This window comes from Esox lucius, chromosome 12, assembly GCF_011004845.1.
Source record: "Esox lucius isolate fEsoLuc1 chromosome 12, fEsoLuc1.pri, whole genome shotgun sequence".
NCBI lineage: Eukaryota > Metazoa > Chordata > Actinopteri > Esociformes > Esocidae > Esox > Esox lucius.
Window position 1 is genome coordinate 10,963,035 of NC_047580.1, and position 27,421 is coordinate 10,990,455.

General features: G+C 42.5%; 1 protein-coding gene across 2 annotated transcripts in view; it reads left to right on the top strand.

The window, feature by feature from the left end:
* The first annotated feature begins 3,612 nt into the window (after positions 1-3,612).
* Positions 3,613-27,421, top strand: part of si:rp71-79p20.2 (zinc finger protein 704) — a 50,871-nt gene continuing 27,062 nt past the window's right edge. For both annotated transcript variants that reach the window (XM_020051846.3, XM_010875837.5), the window contains exons 1-2: positions 3,613-4,132; positions 5,182-5,411. In XM_020051846.3, the coding sequence (XP_019907405.2) occupies positions 3,839-4,132; positions 5,182-5,411 (524 nt within the window). In that variant the 5' untranslated portion in view covers positions 3,613-3,838. The remainder of the gene's footprint in view (positions 4,133-5,181; positions 5,412-27,421) is intronic.

Below are 27,421 nucleotides of genomic sequence, written 5' to 3' on the forward strand. Positions count from 1 at the left end.
TTTTATGTAAATCCACCCAATTTCATATAATAATATGTTACATTACAATGCGCTACCATAATATATTATGAATTGACTAAAACGTAACATATGTTACGAACACTATTAAAATGTGTAATATGTTATGAATGCTATTAAAACGTATAATATGTTACAAACGCCAAACAAATGTATCATATGTTACAAATGGTACAAAAGTACCATTACATACATACATTATACATTACAAATTTGCACAAAATGTCTATGCTGTGTTTCAATTCGGCATTGTTCAGCTCTGAAGGCAAGCGCCCTACCCATTGCTCCACACAGGGATTATGGATTTGGGGGAGTCAGGTAGAGTTTGTTTGTGGATAGTGACTTACATTTGTTCTTTTTTTTTTTTTTTTTACAATTCCAACTATGCATTTGTGAGTGTAATGCTGTGTACATACAAATTATGGTTTACAATCATGGATTTGTTGCTGTGTATTTACAGATCATGATTTACATTTGTGGATTGTATTCTGTGCATTTACGAATTATGGCCCACATTTGTGAGTTGTATGCTGTTTATAGAAACATTTTGGCAGTATTCTCAATACAATTCCTCTTCATGTTAACTTGTAGGAGCAGTGAGATGCAAGTCACGAGTCTGCACAGCTTGTAATGCCCAGCCCTGAGAGGTCAGAAAAGAGGATTTGATGATTCACTGTCAAGAGCATCGGATAGATCTAGGAGGATGAGAACAGAGAAGAGAGTCGGGTTGGGCAATGTTCAGAGCCTCTGTGACACCAATGAGAGTGGTTTCAGTTGAATGACCCATTTTTATTTCTGACTGGTTAGGGTGTTGGTGATTATTTTGGGAAAAATAGTGGTAAAAAAGATATAAAGAACCAACACTCATGTGATTTTGTAAGGAAAGACGGGCAGGATACAATTCTGCAGTTTCTGATATTAGAAGGGCCAATAATTGGTTTTGTTAAAGAGTAAAGCAATGCTTGAAGTCAAAAGAAATGCATGGAGAGGCCAGGTATTATCAGATCAGATCAAAGTGAGGAATGGGAAAATACCTCCAGAGATAATCTGGAGAAGGGAGAACGGGATTAGGTTGAGGGGGGGCAGGTTGTCAGACATCCAAACATCAGTAGTTGCAGGATTTCATCTGAGGAGAGTGAATAGAGGTTAAAGCATAGACGGGTTCAGTGTGTGAATGCCCTGTGGACTCAAAAGGCTGATTGAATTAGGTACAGATGTAATCAATTTTCTTTTTCAAGTGGTTGACAAGTAACTTTTCACTGAGCTCGCAGTGAGTCACTTAGACACAAAGCACTAGGTACAGCTGAGCTGGCAGGTAGGAAAGAGGACAAGGAGAGCAATGTGGAGAGGGAGTCAGGTCAAAGAGGCTGAATAAAGAAACAAAGGGGAGAATGATATAGCATATAGGACAGTTGATAGGATAGAGGAGAAAGCATTAGGGAAGGGATGGTCATGTGTTTTTGAACAGGTCGCAATAGCGTATAGTATAGAGTATAGTGTTATAATAGAGAAAAAGAAAGGAGACAAAGTAGCTCTCAGAGATCTTGAGGGGCATTGCAGTGAGCTATGTTTACAGACAGACATTTCTGCAAATGAAAGAATCATAATTTGAATGGATTGAAGTGAGGAAAAATGAAACTCTGAGGCATTGATACACTAGTTAAGATGAAGCAAAGAGCATGGCCTGCCTTGTGAGTAGGAGGTGACTGGCAAAGGGTGAGGTCAAAAGAGTAAAGGAGAGAAAAAAAAGTTCTGGAAGGAAATTAACCAAAGATAGTTGTCAGGAGGTAGTCATCGGGAAATGAGCTTGTCAATCTTTTAATTGTATTTACAGTTACTTAACTTGGTAGATTGAATGAGAACACATTATAATTTTCAGCAATGACAAGGGGAATAGCCTTGACAAAATGGGTATGAGGCCTTGCCTCAATGCAACCGCTCAGCAATGATGTAGCTGTACTGTGAGGCAGTGACAGACCACTGCACACCTTGTAAACCCTATAAAGCTTATGTTAATAGCATGAGATTTAACAAAAGACATTGACAGGTCAGTGAAAGAGAGAAGAGAAAAACATATTTTAGATTAGGGCCACCACCACAATGGCCAGATGCTCTCGGACTGTAGGAAAACATTTATTAAGAAAGAAAGAGCAGCTGTCTTGGCAATGTTCCCTGTAGAAATCCATGTCTCTGTCAGGGCCTGCGGTAAGCCTTCTGACAGTACCAGGGGTCTTTCAGAAGGAAGTGCAAAGTGTCTCAGCACTGTCCTGGGTTGATATGATGGAATTCAAACAGCACTGCCTGGTTTCGTCACCCTCTAGCTATTCCGTTGCACGTCAGATAATGCAAGTATTGCACTCATCTCTGTGCTGCTGGCTTGCGATGGCTGCATGCCCACATTGACTGTTTATGTATTCTGACAACCAATAGGAGTGAATTGAAGGTGGAGCCCTGAGAATCTCATCTGGCTGCATGAACTGCACACAGAGTAGAGTGGGGGTGTGGCATTTTCATAGGGACCAACACTTTGCATTGTAAGCTAAGTACATACATTTATTTAATCTAACTCCTGGTTTTTCAGGTAAAAGATTTGGGGTAGGCGGATTGTTCACATTAATTTTAGCAGTGGGTAAAATGTGTTACAGTGTTAAAAATCTTCCAGTCATTTTGTGATTATAATCAGGGCATGTGAGAAAGTTAAAAAAAATCATGAAACATACTACATTTTTGGTATTATTAACTTAAAGATGATTTGGCCATATAATTAACATTTTAACATGCAGCCATTACTTTAATTGATATTTAACTTGCTGTAGCTAAGTTTGCAGACTATGAGGCTTTACACCATATAGACATACAGAAGGGAATGAATGAAGAACCCTTCCCTTGATGATATTGAAACACCTTTCAAGGTGACTTTAAGTAGTGAATTTCAATGGCAGTGTTGAACCGTAAAACAATCTATTTCTGTTAAACCACCAAAATATATCACTTATTTAACATTTAGTACCCCCTTAAACGTTGATAGGTCTACATAAAAAAGCATGTAGATTGGTGTTTTGTAAATCACTTATTACGTTTTGTGTTCATCATCTTGCAATTAAAGGCCTTTGGCCAGGGCATCATTGAACATGAGAAATGGTTCTTAATTGACTTAAATATTGATTAAATAGATAAAACAGCCTTTTTACGACCACAATTGGGTACAGTGATAACGTCATGATAAAGTCAAAGGCTATTTTGTCTTAACATACCTAGTGAGAAAACGACTGACAATTATTCTGTCAAGATGTGAATCCAGTGGCTGCTACGCTCTACACGTAGCCTACAGCAGACACTGATTCTAGGCTTAAGGTTTTCATTTCTACCCTTTTTCACCGGCCGGCAAAGGGCAAACTGAAGTGACACACCCCCAATCTTCGCAGACAAAAAGTTTATGACACGGTCCAAACTACCCAATGGGCTGCTGACTTGAGATGGCCGCGTGCCAACATTGACTGTTTATGTATTCTGACAACCAATAGGAGTGAATTGAAGGCGGAGCTCTGCGAATCTCGCCTGGCTGCACGAGCTGCACGCGCAGTAGAGTGGGGGTGTGGCATTTTTTGTTGGAAAAAAAGCAAAAAATATAATCTTTAATCATCTCCCCTTGACCTGGTCGGATTTTGGGTGTCTCGGGACGCAGAGAGGTCCATACCTCAGAATAGCGGTAAAGTAGATCGTTTCAAGACAATCCCATTAAATGTAGTTTATTCCCGATGCACTAAAATCTGTAGAAAGCGGGTAATCGTTCTTAACTCCCCACCTGTCCGATCCTAAAATGAATTCTAAACGTCTGCTTGACATGTCTACCATTGGAATACGGGTCGGTAGCGCTTCGAAACAAGCCGGTATGGACCAGCATGCAAAGGGTTCCAAAGGACGCGAAATGGGAGTCGCTGCCACTGCGGACAGCGGTGTTTTTCTCGCATGCAAAAACAGTTCCACAACAGGAGCTATTTTCTACAAATTCGTGCTGGACGATGGTTCTTCAGGAGAATTTACAAGCCAGGACAGCATCCTAAATGGGAATGACCTGTCGTCAGGGAGTGAAAAATACCCCCAACTGAATAAAGTACGTGCTATTACACTGTCATAGCAGTTACGTTCATGCTGAACTTGAGCATTTGTTTTATTATAACAGTGAGTTGTTTATATTAGAAAAGTGTGATTTGTGTAATGGTGTTAGTTTCTTACGTCTTAAATCTTGTTTCTATCAAGTTTTCACATTTGCGACATTGTTGCGGAAAAGCCTATACTATTGCATTAACGGGGGAGTACCGAACTAGCCCGGTTTTACTTTTTTCTTGCCTTGGCTAAAAAAGCTAAATGTTTGACGTAAATTGGTTACTTTTCTAAGTGAAAAGACATCAGACATTTTACAATACTGTGCAACTAACCCAAGTTAGTTATATCCTATGAATTGCAACTAGTATGTATGACGAATATAATTTGTTAAAATGGCGGCTATTGCATGTTCAAAGTTTAAAGGAAAAAGAGGGTTGGGACTACAAACAAATTTCCCCTCCCACATAGCTTTCAGCAGGGAGGTAGACTATTTTTAAACCGGCTTTGAGTGAGAAAAATTAAACATACAATATTTCAATACATCACAGTTGTGTTTTCCTATACATTTACAGACGTAAATCTACATAGTTCAAAATAGCTTATAATTAGAGGAAGGGGCCAATGACCTACCACTGAAGAGTTTAGTTAATGTCATATATATATTTTTTTTTAGAAACAATACATTTTTGTTCTGTAATCTTATATGTATAACTTTTTTCATGTTTTATAATCAAAAGTGTTAGCAGATTTTGATATTGGAGAGGTGTACATAGGGTTAATATGCTTCTTAAACAGCAGACAGGCTTGTCAGCTTCTCCTATTGGTTGGGCCGATTCAGAACTTTTTATATTCCCTCAAAAACCCAACCTGCTATCCCCTACCTACATCTCCTCCCAGAAAATGCGTTCAAATAATCAGTTAAACAAATGGTGACTAAAACTACATAATGAACCGTGCATTTTCTTTACTACAGGCCGCAAAAAGCTCTACTATATCAGTTGTGAGACTTTCATCTGAGAGCTAATTCATTTGTGTGCATTGTTCTCCATTCTTCAGGGAGGTTATGGTGGCGAGGCTGATGAGAGATCCAGCGGTCGAACTGATGTCCTTAACCTCAGTCACACACACTGCCTAGTCCCCAATGGGCAGGAGGGGGACAAACAGATGCACTTGGAGGCCACAACCCCGCTTGTGACAGGCAGTTGCCAGACAACAAATGGACATCAAGTTCCACCTGAAGAGAAATACCCCCATCCCTCTTCCTACATACCCGTCCCCCGACGCAGGTGGGCAAAGCATGACTAATGACACAAGCTAGATGAATTGGAATTGACTCTGAACTGATGGATTTCATTTGGTTCCCCCCGTGGTTTGGGTATTCATTTTGTGGGGGAGGTTTGGTTTGATGTCCGCTTTTGGATTCTTGAGAAGGGTTTCAGAATCAGAATGGTTCTGTATTTTTCTCAAGACGGTCAGATTTCTAGAATAAGGTCATGATTGGGAATGGGAGATATGGAATGGTTAACTGATCAACCTAAACCAATAATTCGATGGACTAGTTGGCTTATAAACCAATCACAAGATTAGTCAATTCAAAAATCAGTTCACAGGAATTAATGGCTTGTGTCACTGCCTTTAAAACTGTGACTTACCACACACATTTAGATCCATGTATCACTTCATGGAGACTTACTTGATCGATCACATGGACATTGTGTCCATGAAGATAGGTTTCTATTTTCTGAAGCATCTGGAGTGGAAATGCAAGGTTATATACTTTTTGATCTCCTTATAATCTGAATGTCATTGTTATGGCCTGGGGATTAACTCCTGCTACTTAAACCATATCTCATAATCAAATGAAAGGATTAGTGTCTTCCTGTAATCTATAGTCTTGACCTAAACCCGGTCTTCAGTAAGCCAGGCCTGTGCTCTCCATTGCTAGACAAACCTCTGTGTGTATGTGTGTCTGTGTGTGTGTGTGTCTGTGTTTATATGTTATTTTTTCTCAGTCGTTTGTAGCTGTTGTGTCAGTGGCTAGCAGAGCGAGAGAAGCTCAAGGCTGTTTTCTCTGTTGCTGTGACACACACACACACACACACTGCACTCTCTCTGATAGGAATCTGCTGAAGCAACACACTCACACACGCATTTATTTTTCTATTCTTGTGGGGACCTGAGACCTAACCCTGACCCAAAAATCTGTGTTTCCTATCCCCTATTTCTGATGTTTAACCATACACTAACCTTAACCTCAATATCCTAACTTTTATCCTTAAACTAAACTTAGCCATAACGTCTAAACCTAAGTGGTACTGCCTAAACATCTAAGTAATTCTAACACTATGCCCAATTGTATGATTTTCCCTGAACCTAACATCTCAGCTGGAAATGGCATCTTGCCTGTTCCTCAGGTTTTTCTATGGTTGTGCAGACCCCTGGTCCCCACAAATACACAAATATGGATTACACACACATCGGTCTGGATGCAGGCTGCAGTCAGAAAGCAAGAGATATGTGTCTGTTCTGGGATATGGTCAGCCCGTAGGCCAGCCAGCACTCTGATAACACTGTTACATAACAAACCAGAAGTCTGGGAACGGCTGGAGGCATGCGGAGGTTAGGATCTTTTAAAATGTTGTATTCATAATTTTTTTTAATCTTCTTAGATTGGCGCAGTTGTCTGTAAAGGAGGGGAGCTGTGTCTTTGTGTGTGATTAATGTGGCTATGCGTTAAGAAAATACCCTGTGCTGGGAGAGAGCTGAGAGAGATGGAGTCCAATGTCAAGTTCACACACAAGGTGTCATGTATGACGAGAGCGGAGCATGAAGCAAGATTGAGCTGGCTCCAATTTAGTGACGATTGCATTTTTAGCGTTTCTGTGTGTTTCACCATGTTAGTGATGTGTGGGTGAGAAATGAATGTGTTTGTGTGTGCTTGGGAGGGCTGGCCAACAGAGCTCCTGCCATGTTCACCTTTCACCTTCCCACTTGGCCTGATTTGAATCCACCTTTTTCCCCTCTATATGGTGATAACATGTTTACTATGCCATGTTCTTCAGTATAACAACCGCACTGGCCAGGCCTTGCTAACGGAGGTTGCATAACATAACCTTACATAATCTTTTGGTCATACTTGTAGAGGCCCATGTGGTTACTTTAAAGGGATTTGTCAGTGGGTCTCTTTATCTACTTCCCCAGAGTAAGACTGGGATTGTATATATATGTCTCTCTGTTCAGTTTTGAAGGAAGTTGATACCCAGAGTTTGTGTAATTGCAAGCTTGAGTTAGTGCAACAACTGGAAGTATATCTTAGTTAGCATTGGCTTGCTAAACAACCTCTAACTTCCTTCGTTCTGGACAGAAGCGACATGACAATAATATCCCCAAGTTCATTAGACTCTAGCATATTAGGTAATTGCCAAAACCTTGAGCTATACTGTTTTCCTTTTCAGATTATCTCTTCATCACCCTCTGCTCGCATTCAAACAGCCATTGCTTTGTGTATGCTAATTCTATTTAATTTATCTGGTATTGCTAAGTACTATGTGTTCCCTGAATTGCTATGTCTGTATTAATGCTGGGGTGAAACTCTTCAAATAGGGTAAGCATACCTATTAAGCCCACATACCCTTTAAGGTCACTTGCATTTGTACCTAAATCAAAAAGAGAAAAAATATGTTTTTGTGATGCTGTCTCTACTAATGTCAATATCTGCTTGTTTATATCCATATGCATTTTTATTTTAAGCCAGTCAGATATGACATTAATAACTTATGGATGACCATGTGCTACTACTTCATGCAAGTTGCAGAAAAGTTGGTGTGTAGAAGTCCAGATACTCAGATTTTTCATATATTTGTATATTTCTTGTGTAAGTATTCTTAATCTGGGGAATAACAACAAATATCTACAATATGTGTAAATACATACATTGTTTGAAGTAACTGATGGCCTACCTCTATGCATTCCACTCTAACACAGAGCTGTGTGGAGCTGGTGCCATAGCATCGTTTATATTGCTCGCCCCCAACAGAAGCTATTTGATAGTACTTTGTAATCGATAATCGTGTAATAACAATTATCGATGGTGAAAACACAAATCTTCTATCACAATAAAAACAAAAACCCAATCAATTATAGTACATACATATACATTTTATGAGATAAACATTGGTTGTGTTCAGACAAAATCATGCAAAGTCAAAATGAAAATAACCAAAATGCTTTTCATAATGATCAGTATGAACTTTGCATGATTTTGTAGTTTCAGTTTATATACTGATGAGCCAAAACGTTATGAACATGTGCCTAATATGCTGTTGGTCCTCCATGTGCTGCCAAAATGGTGCCAACCTGCTGAGGCATGGGCTCTACAAGATCCCTGAAGGTGTCCTGTGGTACCTTCAAGTCCTGTAAGCTGCAAGTTGGAGCCACTGTGGATTTGACTTGTTGGTCCAGTACATCCCACTGATGCTCAGTCGGATTGAAATCCGGGGAATTTGGAGGCCGGGGCAACACCTTGAACTCTTCATCACGTTCCTCAAACCATTCCCAAACAATGTGTGCAGTGTGGCAGGACACATTATCCTGCAGCAAGAGGACACTGCCATCAGGATATACCACTGCCATGAAGAGGTGTACCTGGTTTGCAACAATATTTAGGTAGGCGGCACATGTCAAATTGACATCTACATGAATGCCCGGACCCAGGGTTTCCATGCAGAACATTGCCCAACACAGTCGGTCACATCACATGGTCATCTTGGGCACACTAAACGAGCAGGCTGCTGTGTTGTGACACATTCCTCCAATAATCATAACTATTGTTTTTGACTTGTGCCACTGTAGACCTCCTGTCGGTTCGGACCAGATGGGGTGGCCTTTATGGGCCTTGCGCATTGAGGTGCCTTCGATTTCCAACACCCTATTGCCGGTTTTGGGTTTGTCCTTCCTTGAACCACAGTCGTTAGGTACTGACCACTGCTGACCGGGAGCACCCCACAAACCTTGCCGTTGCAGATTTGCTCTGACCCAGTCGTCTGGCTGTAACAATTTAGCCATTGTCAAAGTCACCGAGGTCTTTACTCCTGCCAATTTCTCCTGGATCCAACACGATGATTATGCCATCTAATCTACCCAGACCTTGACATGTGCCATTGTTAGGAGATGATCAATGTTATTTGCTTCATCTGTGAGTGGTCATGTTTTGGCTCTTCTATGTACTTATCTCTGATACATTTATTGCAAACTATATTAGTAAAATAATGAGATTTTCTGTCTTTAATATACAGCAGTTGTTGTTCCTATTAAGCCCATTTGGATAATTTGTATTGAAACAAATGGCATAGGTATTTTTTGCTTGCATTCTAAAAGCCTACTTTACACAGTTAGACCTGCATTATCCCATAAAGGGATACTTTGAAGTTCAGTCTCATACAATATATTTTTTTACATGTATTGATGAACATTAAAATGTTGTAAGCGCATATTTTAATGATCTGTTGCTTTAAGTGCAAAATTTTGTCTTGAGATGAGCTTATATGGAAGATCCATAGACTAAAAGGTTGGTACCTATTAAGCCCAGCAGAGAAATACATTTTCCGGAAATGAAAATAAATGGTTAAAACAAGAGATACATTTTATTTCTACTTAAAGTACCATATACACTCACCTAAAGGATTATTAGGAACACCATACTAATACTGTGTTTGACCCCCTTTCGCCTTCAGAACTGCTTTAATTGTACGTGGCATTGATTCAACAAGGTGCTGAAAGCATTCTTTAGAAATGTTGGCCCATATTGATAGGATAGCATCTTGCAATTGATGGAGATTTGTGGGATGCACCTCCAGGGCACAAAGCTCCCGTTCCACCACATCCCAAAGATGCTCTATTGGGTTGAGATCTGGTGACTGTGGGGGCCATTTCAGTACAGTGAACTCATTGTCATGTTCAAGAAACCAATTTGAAATGATTCGAGCTTTGTGACATGGTGCATTATCCTGCTGGAAGTAGCCATCAGAGGATGGGTACATGGTGGTCATAAAGGGATGGACATGGTCAGAAAAAATGCTCAGGTAGGCCGTGGCATTTAAACGATGGCACTAAGGGGCCTAAAGTGTGCCAAGAAAACATCCCCCACACCATTACACCAGCACCACCAGCCTGCACAGTGGTAACAAGGCATGATGGATCCATGTTCTCATTCTTTTTACGTCAAATTCTGACTCTACCATCTGAATGTCTCAACAGAAATCGAGACTCATCAGACCAGGCAACATTCTTCCAGTCTTCAACTGTCCAATTTTGGTGAGCTCGTGCAAATTGTAGCCTCTTTTTCCTATTTGTAGTGGAGATGAGTGGTACCTGGTGGGGTCTTCTGCTGTTGTAGCCCATCCGCCTCAAGGTTGTGCGTGTTGGGGCTTCACAAATGCTTTGCTGCATACCTCGGTTGTAACGAGTGGTTGTTTCAGTCAAAGTTGCTCTTCTATCAGCTTGAATTAGTCGGCCCATTCTCCTCTGACCTCTAGCATCAACAAGGCATTTACGCCCACAGGACTGCCGCATACTGGATGTTTTTCCGTTTTCACACCATTTTTTGTAAACCCTAGAAATGGTTGTGCGTGAAAATCCCAGTAACTGAGCAGATTGTGAAATACTCAGACCGGCCCGTCTGGCACCAACAACCATGCCACGCCCAAAATTGCTTAAATCTCCTTTCTTTCCCATTCTGACATTCAGTTTGGAGTTCAGGAGATTGTCTTGACCAGGACCACACCCCTAAATGCATTGAAGCAACTGCCATGTGATTGGTTGATTAGATAATTGCATTAATGAGAAATTGAACAGGGGTTCCTAATAATCCTTTAGGTGAGTGTATATTAGATATATCTCAACTTAGGTTTTGGTGGGCTTAGTAGGCACTCAGAGTAACAAGTGGTTTATCCACAACAAGCATCTGTCATCAGTTTAATGCTGGGGTCTGTCATGTATTTTTACTCTCTGACATTGGACAACTGCTGGTTATAGACTACTTTTTCACGGCACAGTAAAGAGCCTTCAAATGGTTCCACCTCTTTGGACTCCCAGCTGACACATTTTAGATTTGTCTGCCAGGGTAATGTGTTATGTAGTGGAGCATGGTTGTGTAAATGTGTTCAGTTCACCGCTGTATTGCTGTGTTACTGTTTGTTCTGTGGACAAGCCCAGACAAGCCTCAGCCCAGAGGAGATGAGAGACTGACACAGGGAACGTGTGCGCGCACATGGATGATGCTGATTAAAAAATACAAAAGCTTAACAAAAATACATCTGGAAGAATGGTTGGGATTGGGGCAACTTTTTGCCTGGTTTGTTGCTTGTTTTTCTTATCTGTGCTCCTGCAGGTTGGTATTGGCTCTCAGGCGCTGTCCTGGCCTGCATGTGCAAAGCCATTACTACCCAGTTTTATATGGTGACCCCGATGATTGATTGCTGGTCCATGATAGGTTGTCTAATCTGGATCTGAAGAACTGTAATCAAGGAGGCAGGATGAAGCTACTCTGTGCCTTTCCCACTCACCACACACACACACACACGCATATATACATACACAGAAACATGCGCAATCAGACATTTTCCAAAGTGAAGTGCTCTGCGTGGGTGAAGGTCAAATGAACAGCTCCCCAACCTGGTCTCAGTGAGATCCTTTCTCAATCTGGATCTCATTGAGGACCCCACCCCCCTCCCAAACTACTCTCCAAAGTCCTATAGTGCTATAAGTACTCTATTATTGCACTGTATCATGCACAAGTTGCCTGTGTGTGTGCGGTAACGCACACACTTCCACGCGAATAGGTCAAAAGTCATTCTAGACAAACGGGGACAGGGAGGAGGGGCTGTTGTAGCCTAGCCAGCTGCATCTTGCATGCCTTGCGTTTCAGCAACACAATCTGACCTGAGTGTAGCCTGGACCATTTTGGAGCAGACACTGTGACTGAGGCATGGAACATCTCCCCAGTCCTGTCTGTCTCCAACCAGATCTCAGGTTGACATTTTACGTTACTGACAAATGTCTGTTTTTTACCTAGTTTGGGTTGAATTCAGTCCGCAAATGTTACAAAGAACTGGTTGGCTAACCGTTTAGACTGGCAGCGGCAGAAAGCAAACTGCACACTGGGTGAATTTCTGTGAAAACTGAGGGTGTTGTGTGGCGATGCACAAGGTCTCAGCTGTTTTGGTCCAGCAGCTGCCACTCTACGACAAGGAGAAGTTAACTCGCAAACACGTGCAGATACTGTGTGCTATGCTGTTTGCGCTAACGTCGCTTCACTGAGTCTACCTTTAACACTGGGCCTAAGATAGTGTTAAGATTAAAAATTTAAACTGTGCTGTTTAATGTCAAGTAAGCTAGTGGCGGTGGGTTAGGGTTGTCATCGACAAAGGTTAAGTAGAGTGTACCAATGACTCCGGCACCAAGGCTACCAGAGTTAGCAAATCGGTGCAAAGAAAGTCATTATTCAACCTTTTGGGGGACTCGACATACATTGAAGTTTGAAGTCAACATTTTGTGAGCTCTCTGCTGACTGCCCACTCTTGCTCCATCCACACCAACGAAAACAAGTGTGGTTGCTTGTTGCTGGTGTGTGTTTTGTGGTTGTGTGTGTCATTGCTGGTTCCAGGTTTCTTTCCCTCTAGTATTAGATTTCACTGTGGTTGACCCTGACTCAGTTTTTCATTAATAGCCTCTAAAATAAACAAAGTGAAAAGGTTAATTGTGTGTGTGAGGGTGTTGTTATTACGCTTTCTGTGAGACATGAATCCTGAGTCGAGCTGAAGAAGTATAATCAGTTTCGTAACAGCGAGTGAGAGAGTGGGAGGGAGGAATGGGTTTTGCATGCATAGTGCGATGGACCTCTGTTGCAACCAAAAAGTACAATGCTCAGCTATTATTGCTGATTATTAATCATGATTAGAGCTCTTTTCTGTGACCTTTTGACCTGTCCAGGAAATATCTGCCCAGCCTTAACAGATGGACAGACAGGCACACTGACGGAGAAACAGAGAGTGTTCTCTGGAATAATTAAGAGTGATGAGCAAATGACTGGATTTAGCTTTAAGGAAGTGAGAGTTGGAGATTTCTGACCACAGAGGGGAAGGTTATAAATAAGGGGTTCAAGTAAAGTCCTGTAGGAGCCAAGGGGATCATTCTGAACATGAGTGGATTTAAGTCTGCACTGGAGACAGATAGAGAAAAACATAGAGATCTATACTGTATGGCGCCAGTCAAACAATCTCTAACTTGCCTAAGCGACTAAAGTTCATTAAAAACTGCCATGATTTCTTTATACCAAACAAAACACTTTACGTTTGCTGACAAACCTCACAAATTACTGACAAGAGAACTGTGTAAAGGATTCGGACTTCCTGAATGTGCAGATATTCCTCTTGAATACATTTGGGAAACAATCTCTATCCTGTAGGTCCGTCTAGACATCCTTTAGCTGTACTAGATTTCTGTCCTGGCCCAGTTGTTTTTACCTTTTCACAACCGAGGGGCAGCAATTCATTCAGCTCTGTTGGTAGAGTATGGAGTATGCAGTGACAGAGTTGTGGGCTGAATTCCCACAGGGGGCCAGTATAAAGCAAACAAAAAAAGTATGAAAATGTTGGCCCTCACTACTGTAAGCTACTCTGAATAAGAGCTTCTGCTAAATTATGGATATGTAAACCCAGAAGAGGTTGGATCATACAAATGGATTTTCTTTATTCCACAAAGACGAAAACATATGAGCAAAAACTCTTGCTAACAGGCTTAGCTCGCTGAGATGGTCTTTGATCAAGTTGAATCATTCTACCTACTTGAGGTCCCGCAGAAAATGTATAATTCACACGATAGCGGGGATGACCTACAGTAGAATAGAACTTCGCCTGCTTTGATTGAAATATGACTTCCCTAAAAATAACATGTTCAGATATTTGCAGACTTGAGACACACCTCCCTTTTGTACACCTCCTTGTGTACGAAAGTGCTAGACATTCTGCATTTGAAAGGTCCCTCAAAATGTGCCCAACATCAAGCAAACATTAATATCCTGTCTACGGTGACGATGAGTGAGTCAGGACAAATGTAGTCCCTCGAGCCGGATGGCTGCTTCTGCAATCATCCGATAGCTACAATTAAGACGCATGCGCCACTTTGTATCAGAAATTCAACAAGCGGAGTAGTGACGTAGCTGCCTTTCCCGCTAGGAATTGGCACAACAATTGATTTTGCATGAGTACAATTCCCACCTGTTTCACCCTCGCCTACTTGTGATTTGTTGTGAAAATTGTTTTTTCCGAAGAGAACACTCCAGGTTTCTTTGTCCTTTTCCTGAATGTGCGAGAAAAGCTAGCATTGTTACCAGACCTTGCAATGTGAGACTTTGGCAAATGGGGGGAGAGCTCACCAGTTGTATGTCATTCTGGCTTTTAGAAAGAGAGGGCGGGAAAGAGGGCTGGAGTGGAAGAGGGTGAGAGGGAGTGGGAGAAAGTGAGGATATAGTGAGGGGAAGAGTGGGAGGGGAGAGGGAGAGAGGGAGAGGGAGAGAGAGCAAGGGCGAGAGAGGGAGATAACGCGAGAGAGAGAGGAAACTTGTGTTGTGCAACTCTAACCCTGAGCGTTATGTTTTATAGCCTCCTCAACCCACACTAATGCTCTTACATAATACCCTCTGATCACCAGCAGCACAGCTAACAGACAACCTCTCTGTCCTCCCACCCCTTCTCAGACCAAAAGCAGCTGCTCCTTTTTCTTCTTCTTGTTTTGTCCCAGCAGTCTCCCTCTCCTTTTTTTCTGTCCTACTGCTCTTGCTTATGAGCATGTTTCAGTTGGTGATTTGAAGCATTCTGGGAAACGTTCAAATAAGTGAAAAAAACACCCAAAAACAGCAAGGACTGTAAGAAGTCCTTTGGGGTCGTGGTGAAGTATATTTCATGGTTTAAAGCCAAATCCTCTTTTTAGATGGTTTATTCCAGACCCCACCTCCTTCCCTCTATCCGCTTTTCCATCCGTTAGACCTTTTGACCTTTCTGCTGACCCCGCTCCTCCTTCCAAGTCCTAGATCACAGCTGACTGGTAAATTGGTCAGGGTGGCTTTACTGGTTTCACCCCGGGGTTGATTCCAATATGCCGCAGCAGCACTTTCCACAGTATACACACACATACGCACACACACACACGTCAAAGGACCCATCCACCTCCAATGCATGCATCATCAACTGTCGACCACTAGCATCATGGACACATCATTGTAAAAATCAATGACAACTCTGCACTGTGGAAAATCCCCTATATGCAACGACAATATTTCAGCCTTCATTTAGTCGGACGGTATCATTGATTGGTGGTGTTGACTCTCTCCCCTAAGATTGATTGATCCACTCTGGCTTTCCCTTGTTGGTTACAACCGCAAGATTCACGAACTAACTGGATTACAAACAATTTTAACCCCTACCAAATCATGCCAGTTTTTAATGAACTTCAGTCCATTAGAGAATCCTAAGCGCCAGGCTGTATCTCTGTAATAGTATTTTTTGTATCTCTGTCCTTTCTCCTTTACTCTCTTTCTCAATCTCCCTCTTTCTCTTTTCAGTTCAATTTAACAGATGACACCATCCTGGAAAGTGAGGTTACTTGCCTTGTCAAAGAACACATAATAACAGTTATTAGACCAATGGCAAACCAACAACAACAACGATGATCGTAACTGTGGGAATGGTTTTCATATTAACAGCAACTACAAAGTCAATAGTAATGAGAATACAAAATCCACAGTTTTCTTGGCTTCTTGCGGTCTCTGTTTTTCTCTCCACCCCGCCCTCTAAGAAACCAGTGAAGCTGTCACAGTTCATTTAGAATGTATGATGGATGTCAATATTTCTCTTCTATCCATCCTGTTTGGCAACATTGTGCTGAGGTATTTGGATATCCAGCTCAAACATGGCTCAACTTTTCACATTGAACATGTAGATTCCCCAGGTATGTTTTCATAGATGTCACAAAAACTATTCTTCACTTCTCTTTTAGCTTGTTAAAATCCTACACAGTGTTTACTAAGCAGCCATGAGATAGAGAGAGAGAGATTGTGTGTGTGTGTGAAAGAAAAAGCAGGAGAGAGAGACCCTTGGTAGACCTGGCTCTCCAGAGAAGACAGGCTTTGTGCCCACAAAATGAGGTGCAAACTGAGCTCTCCCTTGCCATTCATACTTATAAATATTTGCATATTGTTTCAAGCTAATATGATAACTTTTGAAATATAATTTTTGTGTGTTCAGGGCTTAAACTTTCTGAATGTGTATGAAACTTCTTACTTTATTGTCCATTTGCTCTGGCCATGTAAACACATTTCCTGTGCCAAAAAATAGAGGAAAGGAGGGGGATAGGGAAGGGTGAGAGGGAGAGACAGCGAGAGAGATGGGAGGGAGGGAGCTAAATGCCAGTACTGAAAAAGAACCAAACACCCATAATAACCATGAGGAGAAACACCTACAGGGGGCAGTATTCCCTCCCCAAAATTATCCTATATTAAACTTTGATAACCTTACCAGACAAAACGAAGTATTTGGACAGCGACCGAGTTTTGTTGTTTTGTCTCGGTTTGATTGCTTTTCAGATCCAGTGTTGGACCACAGAGCCACAGCATGGGAATGTTTTGTATATATTAAGAAGCAAGGCGAGAAAGCATGTCAGAAAACTACTCAATTTGAAAAATCTGTAAAATTCAATCACTTTGGAAATTGGAACACACTAAACAAACAACACGAAGAGCAGGGTATCCAAAACTGAGATGCATGGATGAACCAATTCTAATATAACAAAAAAAATAACAGTAAAAACATTGGCTATTCAACTACCAGAACACAATGGATTGTCCAGTAACATTAAAACAACTACAGGAAAAAATCCAAAGCCATAAAATCCTGTGGTGCTGACAACACACTCAATCATCAACATACTGACAGAGCTGTTGTTAACCTGTTCTCCAGTTCATCCTCATCTCTGGCATCCTCCCCAATTGTCTGATGATGCAAAACCACCAGTGGAGAGAGTTTTGCCACCAATATTCACAGGGGATCTGCATGAACAGCAACCTCTGGAAAATCCTTTGCAGTATCATTAGCAGCTGACTTCAACAATATCCTCAACACATTTGAAATTGGCTTCTTGGTTAGACAGACCATGTATACCCCCTGCACATTCTAATATCCCTTCCAGATAAGAATTACGGGATTGTTTCATTATTCTTTCCAAAAGCAATTCTGTCATTTTTATGTGGTCACCTAGTAGACATGTGCAGCCAGATAGTTGGCCATTCCATTTCATGTTTGAAGGCAAGGTTTAGGCTGTGTGTGAATTGATATTGTTGACAAACAAAAACTATGTCTTCTAATAAAGTGTTTTTTTCAAGAAAGCTTTTGACTCAAGGCTCTATAAATTAGTGGAAAGCTAAGAAACTGTCTTATATAGGCCTACATCTGGTCTGTCATTGAACTCTATGCTGATCATTCTACAACATAGCTTCAGTAATATACTTCCTTGATCCCAAACTACTCCTCAAAATTAGAATAAAACTAAATGTGTTCTCTTAAAAAAACGACATAGACACCTGCCTGCCCCAGAAATATTCTCACTTTAAATTGATCTAAATTTGAGTATGTCAGTACCTACAAGTGTCTTGATGCCTGGTTGGCAGACCCACATCAGCCACCTCCAGTCCAATTCAGATCTAGAATTGTTTTCCTGTTTTGCGACATATAAATCTGTTGTTCTGTGCACCGGAGTCAGTGGCTTAGACCACAGGACCAACCAAGGCCACCCGTTCAATGTTGGGGGCGGTCACCTGACCAGACCTGATGTCAGTGGTGTGTGTGTGTGTGTGTGTGTGTGTGCAGCAATGGGGCGTGTTTTTTTTTTACTGGCGAGGTTACTGGCTGCTCACCCCCTTGCTGTTTTCCAAATGTCCTGATCTTGTGAAGTAGTTCTGTTGACTGGCTGTGCCATCACCTGTCTATGTGGCTTAGATTTACAGTACAGTTTCAGTCATCACCATATCAAACTTCAGTCCAGAGACAACGTGTGTGTGTGTGTGTGTTTGCACTCTCACTGGAGAGGGCGAAGTTTGCGTCCCATCTCTGAAATCAATGTGAGTTTACATTGAACAGTTACGTTTACTGTTAAGGTGAGATTTAGGGTATGGACTAGTGATAACCCTGGTCCAATATCCCCTCAGAGCATTCAGCCCTTGAAATGTTAGCCCCGCTGTCTCTGAGTCAACCAATCACACTCATTTCAACAATTCTGAGCAGATCTGCCTCCAGTACATTGTAGTAATTAAAACTGCCACGCGTGTGATCGCCTGTGCGCATTAGTGGGTGTGTAAGCAACTTTGCGTGTTTTGATGTTATATTTAGTGTGTGTGAATGACTATGCTCATGTCAAAGCAAACCAATATGTCTAATTATGTCATTCCTGGAGCTGTGGTTAATTTCTCCACCTCAGAAGGCTTACCACCTCATCAACACCCAGCTGAAACCTGAGCACGTGCGCACGCCTGTATCAAAACAAAAATAAAATAACCTAATAGTATGTATGAGCACAGGCTTCATTGGCTAGAAACCACAAAATAGCATGTGGACTAAATGGGTGTGTGGTGGGTATGTGAGAAAATTCCACGCCCTTCTATGGCCAGAAAGCTCACATTGACGTCCATTTTGTTTTGCCCGCATCTGCGGTCAGTTGCATACGTTTGTTGTTTTTGGTTTCCGCTGAGAGCTTCCAAAGCATTAGAGAGATCTCATTGTTGAAAGTTATCAGTCAGGAGAAGGGTACAAAAGAATTGCCAAAGCATTAGATATACCATGGAACACAGTGAAGGCAGTCATCATCAAGTGGAGAAAATATGGCATTGGTCAGGGAGGCTTCCAAGAGGCCTACGGCAACATTAAAGGAACTGCAGGATTGGTGGTGATATGTCTCAAATTAAAACATTGTCCCTTTGTGGATCTTATTGTCTTTGGTAGCTGGTCCTATTGCAAGAGCATAGTGATGACCACAGCAGTAGTTTTTATACTCGTTAAATTTGATTTGGTTCAGGTAATCACCTAATAAGGTTTTTATTTTTCATTTTCAAAGATTTTAGTTTGTTTTTCAATTGAATTGTTCACATTATAGGTCACATTAAAAGTGTAAAATGTTCTGACATGAATTATCTTTGTCTCATTCTTTTACATCACAAAAACCTGGCATTTTAACAGGGGCGTGTAGACTTTCTATATCCACTGTGTATATATATATACACTCACCTAAAGGATTATTAGGAACACCATACTAATACTGTGTTTGACCCCCTTTCGCTTTCAGAACTGCCTTAATTCTATGTGGCATTGATTCAACAAGGTACTGAAAGCATTCTTTAGAAATGTTGGCCCATATTGATAGGATAGCATCTTGCAGTTGATGGAGATTTGTGGGATGCACCTCCAGGGCACAAAGCTCCTGTTCCACCACATCCCAAAGATGCTCTATTGGGTTGAGATCTGGTGACTGTGGGGGCCATTTCAGTACAGTGAACTCATTGTCATGTTCAAGAAACCAATTTGAAATGATTCGAGCTTTGTGACATGGTGCATTATCCTGCTGGAAGTAGCCATCAGAGGATGGGTACATGGTGGTCATAAAGGGATGGACATGGTCAGAAACAATGCTCAGGTAGGCCGTGGCATTTAAATGATGCCCAATTGGCACTAAGGGGCCTAAAGTGTGCCAAGAAAACATCCCCCACACCATTACACCAGCACCACCAGCCTGCACAGTGGTAACAAGGCATGATGGATCCATGTTCTCATTCTTTTTACGTCAAATTCTGACTCTACCATCTGAATGTCTCAACAGAAATCGAGACTCATCAGACCAGGCAACATTCTTCCAGTCTTCAACTGTCCAATTTTGGTGAGCTCGGGCAAATTGTAGCCTCTTTTTCCTATTTGTAGTGGAGATGAGTGGTACCCGGTGGGGTCTTCTGCTGTTGTAGCCCATCCGCCTCAAGGTTGTGCGTGTTGTGGCTTCACAAATGCTTTGCTGTGGTTATTTCAGTCAAAGTTGCTCTTCTATCAGCTTGAATCAGTCTGCCCATTCTCCTCTGACCTCTAGCATCAACAAGGCATTTTCACCCACAGGACTGCCGCATACTGGATGTTTTTCCCTTTTCACACCATTCTTTGTAAACCCTAGTAATGGTTGTGCATGAAAATCCCAGTAACTGAGCAGATTCCTTTCCCATTTGCAGAAAAACATCCCCAAAGAATGATGTTTCCACCTCCATGCTTCACGGTTGGGATGGTGTTCTTGGGGTTGTACTCATCCTTCTTCTTCCTCCAAACATGGCGAGTGGAGTTTAGATCAAAAAGCTCTATTTTTGTCTCATCAGACCACATGACCTTCTCCCATTCCTCCTCTGGATCATCCAGATGGTCATTGGCAAACTTCAGACGGGCCTGGACATGCGCTGGCTTGAGCAGGGGGACCTTGCGTGCGCTGCAGGATTTTAATCCATGTCGGCGTAGTGTGTTACTAATGTTTTTTTTTTTAAACTGTGGTCCCAGCTCTCTTCAGGTCATTGACCAGGTCCTGCCGTGTAGTTCTGGGCTGATCTTTCACCTTCCTCATGACCATTGATGCCCCATGAGGTGAGATCTTGCATGGAGCCCCAGATCGAGGGAGATTGACCGTCATCTTGAACTTCTTCCATTTTCTAATAATTGCGCCAACATTTGTTGCCTTCTCACCAAGCTGCTTGCCTATTGTCCTGTAGCCCATCCCAGCCTTGTGCAGGTCTACAATTTTATCCCTGATGTCCTTACACAGCTCTATATATACATATATATATACATATATATACAGTTGTGCTCAAAAGTTTGCATACCCTAGCAGAAATTGTGAAATGTTGTCATTGATTTTGAAGCCATGTATTATCACATTGTTATTTGGCTCCTTTTCAAATCATAATGATAACAGACATCACCCAAATGGCCCTGATCAAAAGTTTACATACCCTTGAATGTTTGGCCTTGTTACAGACACACAAGGTGACACACACAGGTGAAAATGGCAATTAAAGGTGAATTTTCATTCCAAAAAAGTTGAAAAGGAAAGTATTGAGTGAGGAACTGAAGCGTTCAATTTGCAGTGGTCTCTTAATTTTAACCCTTCTGTTCCTTACTTAAAACCTTCCTTTTCGACTTTTTTGGAAAGCAAAGAAAAAGGTGCAGTGGAGCTGTATATATAAATATACATATAAACCATATATTAACCAAACAGTGTTATTGTATTATTAAAACATTTTGGGCAGAATTTGGTCTTTAGATGTATGATTGAACTGTTTGCAAATGGTTATATGAAAAGATCGCAATATTGAATCGCAACTCATAGAATCGTGAAAATCGCGTTACGTATCATATTGGGATCTAAGCTTTGTGGTAATATCGTATCGTGTGGTCCCTCGCAATTCCCAGCCAAAATCTTTGGAGTGTTTAGGCCACCATCCCTTGTCCACAGCGACGTAGCAAACCACTTCATCTGTATAACCCAATACACCTCACTATTGCCTCTAGTGGCCATTTTTCAAGTCACATAGAGTCGTTTTACCCACATGGACAAATGTCCAGTATTGCCCCTTATCTGCTGGGATTAAGGTGTATGTTAAGGGGGTTTTGTGCCTAACTGAAGAGGGCTGGCTCCCAGAAGAATGTCCAAAGAGAAACTGAGGAACATCCCCCCATTCATTCTGCCTCCCTCCCTCTTGCAGTCTTTCTGGATTTTATACTCATATTGGATATCCATAATGGTATTTGTCTCTGATTCTCCTCGTCTGTGTGCTGTGGTCTCATTCTTTGTCAGTGAGTGTGAGAGCCCTCTCTGCCGACGGTTCACAGTTCCTCACTAAAGGCCCGTTGTTTTGGATTTGTTCAGCTGTTTTCATCTCATTTTATTTCTGCTGCGTGTTTACACTTCAGCACTCTGGGCTGGAGCGTCTAAAGAGGTCCTACTGATATGCACACACGTGCATGCTTCGTGCACAGACAGGCACTCGCAGGCGGCCCTGTGCCCTGGTAATCTGTGCGTTGAGAGAGAAAGAAAGAGAGAGGGGTAGATGAACAGCCAGAGATTGAGAGAGATCTCTCCACTTCTCTAAGGCCTGTTGGCAGAGGGCTGTGCTCAATCGGGCTTTCATCCCTCTCTCGCTTACCGTCTCTCATGCTCTCTTGTTGGTCCTTTCTTTATCTCTCTCTCGCTCTTCCCATCATTCCTGAAGAGTTGTTTCCTTCTCCCCTTTCTCTCCCTCTTTCTAAGAGATAGGGATCTGCATTCCCTGGACCCTGTGTTTGTAGTCTTTTCTCTCAGCCCTGTGGATATCTGGATTGGTGAATGGAAAGTGCAGACTTTCTTGTTTACATTATAAGAGAGAGAATAAAACACTAGATAGATTTATCTTGGTTTGCATAATCATTTACGTAGCGTTTACATAGCGGCATGTTGAGACATGCCACACAGTATTGTGGCCGCCATTCGCGGGGAAATCAATCGATATTCGCACACGCTGCACAAAAACTTGATACAGCTCAGACACAGTTGTCTTCACACTTGCAAAACTCAGAGGTGGCTCTATGGAGATTGTGGTGCACGCTACCTTGGAAGGTGGTATCTCAAGATATCAATATCTGAAAGCTTACATAACAACATGATCTAGCGCGTCAAGTCTACTTCAGTACGTCTTGGAAAGCGTAAAGGGCAAGTTTAGTTCCATCAGTTTTTGTTTGGACACTATCCACTTCTGGCCCTGTTTCTCTGCTCCATTTCCTCCTCCTTCTTGTCCACCACCTCCCCAGTTGGAGCAGTGTTAAGCAGTATCCACACAGGACAGGCCTCTTAGTTGGAGCAGTGTTAAGCAGTATCCACACAGGACAGGCCTCTTAGTTGGAGCAGTGTTAAGCAGTATCCACACAGGACAGGCCTCTTAGTTGGAGCAGTGTTAAGCAGTATCCGCACAGGGCAGGCCTCTTAGTTGGAGCAGTGTTAAGCAGTATCCGCACAGGGCAGGCCTCTTAGTTGCAGCAGTGTTAAGCAGTATCCACACAGGGCAGGCCTCTTAGTTGCAGCAGTGTTAAGCAGTATCCACACAGGACAGGCCTCTTAGTTGCAGCAGTGTTAAGCAGTATCCACACAGGGCAGGCCTCTTAGTTGGAGCAGTGTTAAGCAGTATCCACACAGGACAGGCCTCTTAGTTGGAGCAGTGTTAAGCAGTATCCGCACAGGGCAGGCCTCTTAGTTGGAGCAGTGTTAAGCAGTATCCACACAGGACAGGCCTCTTAGTTGCAGCAGTGTTAAGCAGTATCCACACAGGGCAGGCCTCTTAGTTGCAGCAGTGTTAAGCAGTATCCACACAGGGCAGGCCTCTTAGTTGACGACATTCAGATTTGTTGATGGTTACAGAGCTCCATTTTGGTTTCTGGTTTTCTTTATTGGACACACAGAGACCAGAAAACCACCCCATTAATCGTCAGGCCTTTGAAACGACTGACAGCGCTTCTCTGTGAAGTCTAAATCCCCGGCAAGGCTCCACTTGTTTTGTTTATTGAAATAGATTTGAATATGATTTGAATGAATGTCAGGGGCAGATGCTTTTCAGGCAGAGAAGGACAACTATTCCTGCCTAGTTGAGGTCCTGTTGACTGCCGCCCTGACACATGACTTACTAAATACAGCTCAGAAATATGGAACCGACAGAGTCCGCCACAAAAAAGGAAGCTGCGCTGTTTACTCTGCACATGAAGTGCGCGACCGCGTGCGTGTGTAGGCGTTCAAGCATGCACCCACATTTGCATACTTTCCTGCCTGAATTTTCCATGAAATAAAAGTGATGATCACCGTTCTACCCAAGTTCAGGCAGTTAAGTAGCAATGATTCTGACATTAGTGTAGAGACGTGTCGTCATAGCTACAGCTTAACCTTGAGAACAGTGTGATTGTGACTAAACTGCCAGGGTTACCTCATACAGACAGTCTTAGTATTCATTTCTCTCTGATTATCTTTGACCTGGGATGCCCCTGACCCAAATGCTAGGTCTGTGGTTACGCCATCTGTACCGTTCTGGACTAGTATGAACCACTCTTTCTGAAACAAGTTTATTGTATGAACTGAAGTCTAACTGTGGTATTTGGTGCTTTGTGGCTTTGTTATATATGTTAGAAACATTTTGGGCCACTACTCTTACTAATGAGACTTTCACTCAATGAAATAAAGGTGAGATACTGTAAATACATGATGTGTATTGTGTTTTATGATTCAAGCGAGGAGGATAAACTGGTCAAATGAAATGAAAGATCCATGGACTGGACCTCATGCCTGAGTGTGTGTGTGTGTGTGTGCGCACGCATTTGTGCGGGTGTGTGCGTGAAAGAGAGAGAATGGGTAAGTGTGACCCACATCTGTGTACGTCTAGTAAAACCTGAACAGTTGGTTTGTTGACAGGTCCCCACTAGGGATTTCTGGACTTAGAAGTTAGGTTAAGGGGAAAACAATTAGCCGCATGGGTTAGAACTGAATTAGAATTAGGTGTTAGGACTAGGTTAGGTGCAGGCATATGAGTTAGGTTATTGAGGTTAAGATGATGGTTAGGTTTTTCATGAAAAGGGAACGTGGATTTCTGGGTCAGGTTAGGTTTCAGGTCCCCACAAGTATAGAAAGACTGTGTGTGTGTGAATGCTTTTTGCAAGAAAAAAGCTCTTATGTCACACATGCGCGCACAGTTTTCGGTCCGTACAAAGCTACCGGTTGTGAGTGCTTTGCCCGGAGGCTGCCAGCGGCTCAGGGACGAACAGAGAGGGAGGCTTTTTGTCTGATGACTGACTGGCAGTCACAGGCACGGTTCATTTTAAAGAATGACTGGCAGTCACAGGCACGGTTCATGTTAAAGACTGACTGTCAGTCACAGGCACGGTTCATGTTAAAGACTGACTGGCAGTCACAGGCACAGTTCAAGACTTACTTGCAGTCACAGGCACGGTTCATGTTAAAGACTGACTGGCAGTCACAGGCACAGTTCAAGACTTACTTGCAGTCACAGGCACGGTTCATGTTAAAGACTGACGGGCAGTCACAGGCACGGTTCACATTAAAGACTTACTTGCAGTCACAGGCACGGTTCATGTTAAAGACTGACGGGCAGTCACAGGCACGGTTCACGTTAAAGACTGACTGGCAGTCACAGGCATGGTTCAAGACTGGCTGGCAGTCACAGGCACGGTTCACGTTAAAGACTGACAGGAAGGCACAGGCACGGTTCAAGACTGACTGGCAGTCACCGGCACAGTTCACGTTAAATACTGACTGGCAGTCACAGGCACGGTTCAAGACTGACTGGCAGTCACAGGCACGGTTCACGTTAAAGACTGAATGGCAGTCACGGGCACAGTTCACGTTAAAGACTGACAGGCAGTCACAGGCACAGTTCAAGACTGACTGGCAGTCACAGGCACAGTTCAAGTTAAAGAGTGACTGGCAGTCACAGGCACGGTTCATGTTAAAGACTAACTGGCAGTCACAGGCACGGTTCATGTTAAAGACTGACTGGCAGTCACAGGCATGCTTCATGTTAAAGACTGACTGGCAGTCATAGGCACGGTTCACGTTAAAGACTGACTGGCTGTCACAAGCAAGGTTCAAGACTGACTGGCAGTCACAGGCACGGGTCACTTTAACCCTTACCGTTCTAGGGACTCATTTCCCACCACAAACCACAGTTTCAGCTTCTAAACCACGTTTCATCATTCATTTTTGTAGAATCTGAAATCTCGTTTTCAATAGTGTTCATTAGTTATTGTTTTTATTTAGGATCTACATATGATTACTATGATTGTAATGCGTCCAAGTTGTGCTTTCGTGACTGGAAGCCTGTAGGAAAAGACAATACTACAGTGTAAAACTGTCTTAATGCCATGCATGTAACATTGGTGTCATAGAATAGACATTCAATGGAGAAGAAAACATCATCCATCCATCAAGGCAGGAGCCGTTATGTAACACGTGTTGGAGGCCAGGCTGGGGCTGGAGGGGGGGGGGTGCAGTTATTAGGAGAGGTAGAGGGGACAGCAGGATGTTGAGAGAATAGGAGAGAGACCGACAGAGAGAGAAATGAGGAGACAGAGAGAGAGAGTGGGGGGGGGGTGGTGGACTAATGACACAAACCAAAGCCCAGAGTACCCCTTCTGTTCCTCCAGATTCTCTGTGCTGAGAGGAACAGGCCAGTATCAAAAAACATGTGTCCCACAGATATTTCGGTCCAGATTCTGTGGGCGGATCGGGGGACGGTGGGGGATGCTAACTTCAGATGGAACATATGTCTTTATAATGAATAAAAGCCTTTGCCCAGGGGGAGGTTTGTCTCAACCTTGGCAATGTTATACTGTGTATTCCTCTCTGTCTTCCCGTAATTGACAGGGTTGGTTTGGCTCCATGTTAAATACCCACTTCATGAATGAACAGATGATGGATAGATGGGTGGAGCGGGGGGTGGATGGTTGGGCTGGATGGGTGGATGAGTTGGTGGGGGGGTGACATGAATCCTGTGTATTTATGTTGGTGTGATTGTGGACCTTGATGGCTTAATTTGCCATGTAAACCCACAGTCTCTATGTGGTAGAAGCATCCTTATGCGTGGGCCATGGAACGAAAGTAAATACATTTTAAACATTGGGAACATTGTGAATCACACACACAATGTATTTTATCCTTGGGGGGACTCCAGACTTTCACTTTCATAATCGTGTTATCCCTGACTCCTAATACTTAACGCAACCATTTTTCCCATTTGTTTTACTGTACTACTAGCATAAGATATCTGCAGGGAAATGTTTGGAGGTAATGTTTCAAGAATAGATCTAGAAAATAGTTCCAATTACCAGCGATATTCAGACTTTTTTGTCCGTTAGTCTATCAATTGGCCTTGACCTTGTTGTCTTCTCAGACTCCATTTAGACACTCGCATTATTATACTTCTGATCCTAAACCAGCCTGGACTAGCTAATACCATTCCAATCTCATTATGTAGGGCCTCTATAAAATGAATGTAATTTTTGTGCAAATTTTTTTGGTGAATCCATTTTTATTATCACACCTCCAGGTAAATAATAGTGTTGACCGGGTTCACCCACGAAGACCTGTAATTTCAAATAAGCCATCTACAACCGCCAGGCTAATTAGCATAGCCAGTTCAGAC